General features: G+C 33.3%; 1 protein-coding gene across 1 annotated transcript; it reads right to left on the bottom strand.

Annotated features, from left to right (window-relative positions):
• Positions 1-377: 377 nt before the first annotated feature.
• Positions 378-1,034, bottom strand: LOC135926683 (uncharacterized). The gene has a single exon (XM_065462614.1). The coding sequence runs from the start codon at positions 1,032-1,034 to the stop codon at positions 378-380; it is 657 nt and encodes a 218-aa protein (XP_065318686.1).
• Between the last annotated feature and the right edge of the window lie 9,441 nt (positions 1,035-10,475).

Below are 10,475 nucleotides of genomic sequence, written 5' to 3'. Positions count from 1 at the left end.
ATTATTTTAGGGAAGTTTATTTTTGGATAAGAAAATAGTTTTTTGTTAATAAAATCAAATATAAATTTATTAAACTAGAATTATTTAGGAAAATAAAATATTTTTTTAATGCAAATATTTCTTTATTTAAATTCCTTTAATTAAAATTTGTGAATCGCACTTTATTTTATATAATAACAGGATTATATTAAAAAAGCTGAAGTTATATTAAAATTTTTTCTAAAGTAACTTCTAATGTAACTAGATATTTTTAAGAATTCAACTTTAACTAGTTATAAGTTACATTAAAAAACGTAACTAAAACTGGTTACAAGTTACTTTAAAAATGTAACTATAACCAGTTCTTCTTCTTCTCCGTTTTATGGCGATTTCCAGGTTTACCCGGGTAGGCCAGTTTTCCCTCTGATTTTTCTTTTCCATTTTTGACGGTCCTGAGCATCAATACTTGTAAGATTCAAGCTTCTCATATCCGCCGCTATCACATTTGTCCACGTCATCTTGGGTCTTCCTCTAGGTCTTGATCCTCCTACTTCCATCATTGTGCATCTCTTTACCCAGTCATCTCTTGTCATACGTTCCACATGCCCAAACCATCTTAGTCTATTTCGTCGCATTACCATACCAATCATTTCTATACCTAATCTTGCTCGCAATTCCTTGCTAGTTTTTCTCTCTCTCAGAGATACCCCACACATCCATCTAACCATCCTCATCTCTGTTCTTTCTAATTTAGCTTCGTGAATTGCTTTCATTGCCCATGTTTCACCGCCATAAACTATACAACTCCTCTCACAGCTTACGTAAACTTTCCCCTTTAACTTCAGAGAAACTTTTTTATTTGTAAGAATAGACGACATCTCTCTGAACTTCTTCCAAGCTTGTCTGATCCTTGCAACAACAGCAGAATCTACACCACCATCTGTGTTTAGCATATCACCTAAATAACAAAACTTATCCACTTTTTCTAGGGTTAACCCATTGCCAATATCCAGACCACCATTTTTTAGTTTATCATTATTATGTATCCCTTTCATGCATGTTTTACAAATAAAGGTCATTCTTTCTAACATCAAACTGCCTTTTTTCCCGCTACATCTTTTATGTACCCATTTCTGGCATCTGGTGATTGGATAGAATTTCTAGCAACTCCTTTCCCACATACACCACAAGGCCACTTACCTGATTCTTCTATCTTTAGATTTTCCCCACCAATCATCACCTTTGTTTTTGATGCATTCATTTTCAGGCCCTTTGCTTCCATAGTCATCTTCCATTTACTAACTTTATCCCTCAATTCTCCCTCACTGTTTGCCATTAATACAAGGTCATCTGCATATAATATCTCCCAGGGAAGTCCTTCACGCATTTCTCTAGCCACCAATCCATTACTAAGATAAATAATAATGGACTCAGCACTGATCCTTGATGAAGTCCTACCTTCACCTCAAAGCTGTCACTATCACCATAATCCGTCCGTACTGCTGTTTGTGCTCCAACATACATTGCCATCACTGCGGTAACTAACCATTCCTCCACACCGGATTTTCTCAAGGCCCATCTTGTAATCTCACGTGGCACCCTATCAAATGCTTTCTCCAAATCAACAAACGCATAATAGAGTTTCTTTTCCTTCGTAAGATACTTCTCCTGAATTTGTCTCACCACAAAAATTGCATCTGTCGTGCCTTTTCCCGATGTAAAACCAAGCTGCATTTTATCATTTTTGATTTGTTCCCTTATCCGCTTTTCTAACACTCTCTCAAATACTTTCATTGCATGTTCCAAGAGTTTAATAGCTCTGTAAGACCCACAATCTAAAGGATCACCTTTCCCCTTGTATACTGGGATAATTATACTTCTTCGCCAGTCCTCGGGAATAGTACCTTCTGTGACAATCTGATTTACTAAATTCATTAACCATTCAATCCCTAAATCATCAGAACCTTTAAACATCTCTGATACCACCATCGTTAAACCCGATGCCTTCCCTTTCTTCATCTTTTTCACTGCTCTCTTTATATCGTCCTTGCCAAATTTACACCCTGGATTCTACCTTTGCACAACTAATATTATTATTCCATTCATTTTCTTCATTCAAAAGTCCTTTCATGTAAATCTTCCAGGTGTTCTTAATACCACTACTATCAATCGTCATTTTTCCTTCCATATTTTTCAAACCCTTTACACCTATCACATCCTGCCTCTTTTTTGACATCTGTTTTGCCATTCTAACCATATTTCCAATTCCATCAGCGCATTCCATTTCTTTAGCAAACTCGTGTCTTTTTTCTTCTTGAGCCTTCGCTATTAATTTCTTAGCATTTCTTTTAGCCATCTTGTAAATGTCATTATCACTATTTTCTTTGCTATTATACCATACTTTGAAACACCTCCGTTTCTCATCCACGGCTTTCGCTACCTCCGGGCTCCACCACCAAGTCTCCTTATGTCTAGGCGGCCCTTTTGTCCATACCTCCTCAGTTGTCATTACCCAAGCTTTCTTCATGGCTTCCCACTTGTCATTCACCCCAGATGCTTGTGCCACCTCCGCCTCCCTAATCGCCAATGCCATATTGAATTGACGTCTAGCATTCTCCTCCTTCAATTTCCAAACCTTCAGCCTTGGGACAAACTTTCTTTTATTGACCCTGGCACCTTTAAGAGTGAGATCTCCTACAACTAGTCGATGCTGATTTATACATTCCTCTCCCGGTATCACTTTCACATTTTTATTATACATCGATCACATCTCTTTAATAACAAGTAATCCACAACACTTTTGGTACTACCCGACTTATAAGTCACCAGCTTCTCTGATTCTTTCTTAAACATTGTATTACAAACAATCATATCCATAGCATCACTAAATTCTAAAATCCTCTCTCCTTCCAAATTTCTCATGCCGTAACTGAACCCTCCATGTACTCCTTCATAACCCTCACTACTCGCTCCCACATGTTCATTCAGATCGCCAGCCAGGATAATCCCCTCTTCATTTGCCAGTCTCGATGTCACCCCCAATAGACTGTCCCAAAATACATCTTTCTCTTCTTCACTTCTTCCAACCTGAGGAACATATGCCGAGATCATATTATATAGCTTTCTACCAATAATCATCTTGATAATCATTATCTGGTTGTCTAGCCTTCTCACTTCGACTACTTTGTCTACCAATTTCTCCGCAACCAATACCTCAACTCCAGCCTTACCATCATTACCTCCTTGCCAAAAGAATTTATACTTTTCGCTAGTCTTGCCAATCATTCTGGTCTCATTTCCTTTCCATCTAGTCTCCTGTATGCAGCACACATCTATATGTCTTCTGTGCAATACATCGACGACTTCTCCCGCTCTTCCCGTCATACTCCCAACATTCCATGTCGCGACCCTAACTCGATCACCCGTAAACTGGTTTCTCCACTTTTTATCAGGTCGTTTATGGCCGTCATAGGTTTCATTTTCATGAATAGTGGTTCCACCAGGTTTCCCATCCTTCTTTTCGTCGTAGGCGGATGAGGAGGCCCACGGGGTACTTTGGGCTGTGCCCATGCTTTGTTGTAACCATAAGGAAATTTTTGTAGCAAGGTTTTTACAATCGGATGAAATAAGCTATTCAAATTAATTATTTTTTAAAATATTTTATTATTATTCTATATCTAAAAGAACTAAAAATATATCAGTATATATATATAAAAGTTAATTGAAAAATATATAATATAACAAATGTTTACAATCACGTTTAGTGAATAATAAGTATATTAAAAATAACCAAAGTCGACTATGGTAATTGAAATAGTTAAATTATATCAAACATATCAATTAATAATATAAGATTAACTATTTAAATTTAAGATTAATTATTTAAATTTATTTAAATATATGATCAATCAACATTCCCCCTCTTCTACAAAGAACAAAGCTTCTTCTCAGCAGTCATCGAGAGCTTGTTGTCCTAGAAGTTTTTTCCCGTTTCGATTGTACTCGGTTTTATCTTGGTTAGCGCATAAGTCTCAAATGTTCTCGTAGGCTTGATTCTATCACGTAGGTTTGATAAAATCGTTTATTAGAGTCGCGTGAGTTTGTACGTATTTTGTAGGCTTGAATCAATCGCGTAGGTTTGATAAAATCGTTGAACGTTATCGTTGGCTTGATATCCTTATCGTATGTTGTTCACATTTCTCAAAATTGTTATTATCATGTTTCATAATTAATCCAGTCGAATATTGGAATTTGGAATAAATCGGAATATGTAATTTGGAATAGTTGATCAAATCAAATATATGAATAATATGCACGAATAAAATTTTGAATTTCGGAACAATAAAATATGTAATAAGGAATGATAATTTATGGAATAAGGAATAAAATTTTAATCCAGAATAAGGAATGATAAATCATAATGATTATTATATTATTTTTTAGGTGTTAAGTTAATCATAGCGTTTTATACTTTTAGCGTTTTATTCGTTTTATATTTTTAGCGTTTTATATTTTTTGCGTTTTACATTTTTTGCGTTTTACATTTTTTAGCGTTTCATATTTTTTAGCGTTTCATATTTTATAAGCGTTTAATTTTTAAATTTTAAGCACGTAATCTTTTAAGTAATCAGGTTTATTTTTAATTCTTATTGGTCTAGTAATTGGTATCTTAATCTCATTCTTCGTGTCCACACTTCCCCCCTTAGAGGAATTCTTAGGGTCAATTTCATAATATTTTAAACTGTTGTAACATTCTCTTTTCCTTAACTGATCAAGATGCCTTCTTACTATCCCTTTATCAGTATAAACTTGAAACATGGTGTTACTCTCTTTAAGCTTGATGCTGCCTTTGCACCACGTATCATCACCCTGTTTCTTATACCAAACATAGTCTCTTCTATTAAAAGTTCGATTTCGTGGTAACGACATGAAGACTTCACCAACTTTATCCTCCAAAGGTTTTAATAAATCTCACTTTATTCTAATGTCGCGATTAAACATTCTCTTGGACGGTGTAACTCCCGTAGTGTCATTCGGCGTGTTTCTATAGTTGAACAAAAATCTGTCCAGCGCAGTTTCTAAGTCAATCTTTATGTTTCTTTTCATATGAGCTTTAAATGTTCTCACCATACGTTCAGCTTGTCCATTAGATTGCTGATGGTAGGCCGACGTTAGTACATGTTTTATACCATAATTGCTGCAAAATTTTTCAAAATCTTTGCTCGTGAAATTGGTACCATTATCTGTAACAATGGTTTCAGGTATACCAAATAGTGAAATAGTTTTATAAATTTCCTTTAACGTGAATTCAGTCGTAATACTCTTTACCGGAACTATAACCGGAAATTTACTGTAAGCATCAACGATTATCAACCAATTCTTTGTAAAAAACGGACCCGCATAATCTATGTGTATCCTTTCAAATGGTTTAGTTGCTGCTACCCATGGATTTTGTATTTTCTTTGGATTATCATGATAAATATTACAATCATCGCAACTTTTGACTTCCAAATCAATGTCGTTGACCATACCAGACCACCACATACGATCTTTGGCTAAGGATTTAATTTTACCTGCTCCCAAATGACCTTCGTGTAACGCCTTCAGTATGTTCTTTCTCAGACTTGACGGAATTATTATTTTGTCGCTTTTGTACAGACAATCTTTAATGATACTTAGTTCGTATTCAATATTTCCATAAATTTTATTTTGGATAGGCACATTATTTCTTATGTCACTCATAACTTGAGATAATTCAAAATCTTTGGACGTTTCATCACGTATTCGGTCAAAACTAAGAGGTATATCGCCAAAGTCATTTATAATCGCGATATCATCAATAACGTCATCATCCATTACTTGTGGTAGTCTTGAGAGGCAATCGGGAACAACATTGTATTTACCAGGCTTATATCTGATGTTAAAGTCGTAACCCCCCAAAATTATACTCCACTTCTGTAACCTTAATGACATGGTGCTATTATCTTTGAGCCCTTTGGTGAAAATATGGATTAGCGGCTTGTGATCCATTACAATAGTGAACTTAGTCCCTATCAAGTATTCTTGAAATCTCTTGATAGCAAACATAATGGCCAGAGCTTCACGCTCAATATTGGTATAGTTTGTTTCGGATTTTGCTAAAGTTCTTGATGCAAAAGCTATCGGTTTTTCTTTGCCATCTTTTTCAGTGTGAAACAAAACAGCTCCTAAACCTCTTTTAGATGCATCAGTCGCAATTCCGATAGGTAGTTCAGGATTAAAGTACGTCAAAGCTGGAGGAAGACTAATCAATGTCTTTAGATCATCAAAACTTTTGGAGTGTTCCAAATTCCACTCCCATTTTTCTTTGTTAACAATCTTGTATAAAGGATCAGCTATTTCAGCGAAGTTGTTCAAAAATTTTCTGTAGTACCCGGCCATACCTAGAAACGTTGACAATTCCGCGGCTGATTTTGGTTCCGGCATTTTAACGATCGCCTCGATCTTGTCATGGTTGGCGTGGATCCCCTTGGCGTCGATGTCGTGTCCTAAGAACCTTAGACTTTTTTTGAAAAATAAGCTTTTTGCAAAATTAGGCACTAAACCATGAGATAGTATTCTTTCAAAAACCTTCTTTATGTTGTTGAAATGAACTTCGTCACTACTTCCCGTATATAAAATACGACATCTTTCATGTCACCGAAAATTTGATCCATAATTTGTTGAAAAATCGCAGATGAAGTCTTTAACCCAAAAGGAAGTCTGGTAAACCGGTAGTACCCCCTGTGTGTAGATATAGTTAATATGTCTCTGCAGGTTTCGTCGATGGGAATTTGTAGGAACGCATCCTTGAAATCTATCTTGGTGAACTTCTTCCCTTCCTTAAGCTTAGCGATAAGATCATTTATTCTTGGAAGTGGGTATCTGAAGTCCTCAAGGGCTGGGTTGACAGTGTCTTTGAAGTCGGCGCAAACCCTAACGCTCCCATTATCCTTGTAGACAGCGGTTATCGGACTTGCCCATCGGACATCTGTTACCGGCTCAATGACTCCATCTCCTATCCATCTCGTAAGTTCTCTAGTGACAGCGTCTATCTTTGAATAAGGTAACCGTCTAGGTGGTATGATTTTCGGTTTGGCGTCATTACGTAGATATATCTTGACATTCCCTTTGTTGATCGGTTTTTTAGTCAGTTTAGATTCGCAATCTTTTATTAATTTCTTTATTTCATCTTCATAGTTGGTATCAATGTTTGCTATAAATTTGTTCAAAATATTACTAAAGGCATTAATCCACATACGTCCCAATAACGCATTTTTATTAGATTTAACGACCACGGCATGCAAGTGTTTGGTGATACCTTCGTAGGTTACTTTAACATGAGTGACGCCAATAATTTTAATTAAGTTTCCATCATAAGCTGTGAGTTGTAGAGTGGACTTTTTAAGATCTTTAATACCTATTTGTTTAGCCATATCATGAGGTATAATTGTGAATTTAGATCCAGTATCGACTTGCATTGTAACGGTAACATCGTTTATTTTTAAGGAAGCCATGAATGCATTGTCATTGAGTTTATGCTCTGTTAAATTGTTGATATTAAAATCACTATCATTATTATTTTGTGTAACATCATTTTTATTTTCCACAATCTCTTCAATATTCATATTGCAATTGTTGCCATTACTTTGGCTCTGATCATGATATTGTATTTGTTTTCTTAGATTATAGTTTTTCCATGTATTGTTTCCACCATCTCTATTATTGTTATGCCAGGCATTATTTCTATCATAATTGTTTGAATTGCTATTATCGTGCCACCTGAAGTTTCTTCCGTTATAGTTTGAATTGTTGTTGTTTTGCCAGGCATTGTTTCTATCATAATTGTTTGCATTATTGTTATTGTGCCACATAGAGTTTCTTCCGTAATAGTTTGAATTGTTGTTGTTTTGCCAGGCATTGTTTTTATCATAATTGTTTGCATTATTGTTATTGTGCCACATGGAGTTTCTTCCGTAATAGTTTGAATTGTTGTTGTTTTGCCAAGTACCTCTACCATAATTGTTTGAATTGTTATTGTAATCTTGCCGAGTGGTGTTCTTACCGTAATTGTTTGAATTGTAGTTATAATCTTAGCCGAGCGTTGTTCCTACCAAAATTGCTTGAATTGTAGTTGTTTGAAGATTGATTATTACTAAAATTTCTAGAGTGACTATCGTTATTTCGGAAATTACTGTTTTGGTAGTTTCTGCTATTTATATCACTTGGCCTAAAATTATTAAGATTTTATAAAATTTTCGTTTTTATCTATATAATTTGTATCGCTAATCTCCGGCTTGATATTACTGCCATCTAACTCAACTCCTAATTTCATCATCTTATCTAAGCCTTCGTGCTTATGTTTATTTAACTTCCTTCTGATATTATCATTTAAAGAACAAGTTATTAATTTCTCAATCATTCTCGTATCGTTATCAAAATCGCATTTTTTATGAAGTTTTGAAATCCTAAAATAAAAAGTATGGAAGGACTCTTCGGCACCTTGTACCGCTAAGTTAAAGTTCTTTATATTTACATTCATGTCCTCACTTGGAATTATTAGTTTCAATTTACCAAAAACAATATTAAAGTCTTTTAACTGTGCTTTAGAACATATCGACGTAACTTGGTCTACAATCTCAATTGGTAAGCCACATAGTAGTGTCCTAACTTTAGATGAGTCTGACCCAATATGTCCTTCAAAATAAGTTTCAATTAAGTTAATGATAAGTTTCCGACAATTTCCCTGATAACACGGGAAATTTAGGAACATATTGAGTCTGTGTAAGAATTAATTTATCATCCATGTTAAAATTTTATTTAAATAAGGTAAACTTTCAATTTTTAAAATCGTAAAAGCAAAATATGCATGTAGTCCATTAAAATTCAAATTTGAGTTGTATACAAAATTTTAATTTTAATCAAGAGAATGTGGTCCATTAAGTTTCAATATAGTTTGTCTATAAAAATTTTAATTCAAATTCGTAAAGAGGATTTAGTCCACTAAGTTTCAATATAATTTGTCTGTGAAAAATTTAATTCTAATTTATAAAGAGGATTTAGTCCACTAAGTTTTAATTTGAATTATCTATAAATATCTAGACTTGACTCGTCACAAAGAATTTCATACTACTTTAAGTTATGAAGGAAAATTAAAAATTTTTTTATTAATATTCTATAGACTGTCTGTTAAGCATCGCGTAAATTTTTATTTAATAATGTAACATAGGGAAAATTTTCTATACCCTATAAATGTAGTATGTCAAATATATAAAGCGTATAATGTTTGCAAAGATATTTAAGATTTAACATTTAATTTCTAATATTCCGTAATTGCACAAAATATAAAAATGAATTTATTTTCATCAAAAACGTAAGGCTTTCCATTAAGAGACATATAAGTATTGATCATCTCTCGGAGGGTTTTAAAGTAAAAGTGAATTTCATTCGTCCTGTTATTTCGGACATAAGAGAATCTACTGCATCCTCCCATTTCCCTCAACATCTTATCAATAATTATGCAGTGCGGTATGTTAAAAGCTTTGAAACAAAACATCCTAACGTAGAAATTGAAAGATTTTGATGAAAAACTATTTTTTTATCATATTACTCTTTTATTTATATATATATATTTTATTTTATTTTATTTTTTTTTTACCTTTTATAATTTTGTAAATTTGGATAAAATTTTGACTATCGAAAAGAAAAGTCAAAAAATTTTATTTGTCCTTTTATCATCTCCAATATCGAACGACGAATTTGATAAGTAATTCCTTTACTATTTATTTTTACAAAAGAATTCAAGGTAAGGATATTTTTTTAAACTTTTATTATTTACTTTATTTTATTTTTAAAAAAGAGAAACGAAAAACGTACCACCGTAACCGGGGCACCATCTTTTAAAAATGAAACCATGCCAGGTACGCAGCCAGCGGAGGAGAGGGGGGGGGAATTTCTCCCCCACCTGTAGCAAACATTTTTAAAATATAAAAGGTTTTTAGAAGAATTGTGAATTGCTAAGTATTTTATTTCAATAAGTTATAATCTATTTCAAATGGGTTATATTCTATTTTTAATTTTAGCAAAAGTTAAAATTAATTTAAATAATTCCTCCCTGTGTATTGATATTTTATCCCACAAAAATTTTAAGTATATTTCCATTATTTTAAATCTTAAACATGCTTTCTTATGCTAAAATAAGAAAGACTGCAAAAAGCATACACCAATATGGCGCCTTCAAATTCAAGCAGTTCAAAAAACTTCTACAACGAAGAATAAACTTAATAACAAAATATTTTCCCTTATCCCAACCAAGGATATTTTTTATTAATTATAATATCCATAAATAATCGTAAATTTCCAATTGAATCGTTTCAAATGCACGAATAAATTTGATAATGGCGCAATACTCTTATATTTTTATAAAATATTATATTATAATGTTGTAAAAAAAAAATATTGTTTATTTATATAAATAA

The sequence above is a fragment of the Gordionus sp. m RMFG-2023 genome, chromosome 3 (genome assembly GCF_954871325.1).
Source record: "Gordionus sp. m RMFG-2023 chromosome 3, tfGorSpeb1-WG-v2, whole genome shotgun sequence".
NCBI lineage: Eukaryota > Metazoa > Nematomorpha > Gordioida > Chordodea > Parachordodidae > Gordionus > Gordionus sp. m RMFG-2023.
Note: the sequence above shows the minus strand (reverse complement) of the source record. Positions and strands in the feature narration are given on the sequence as shown.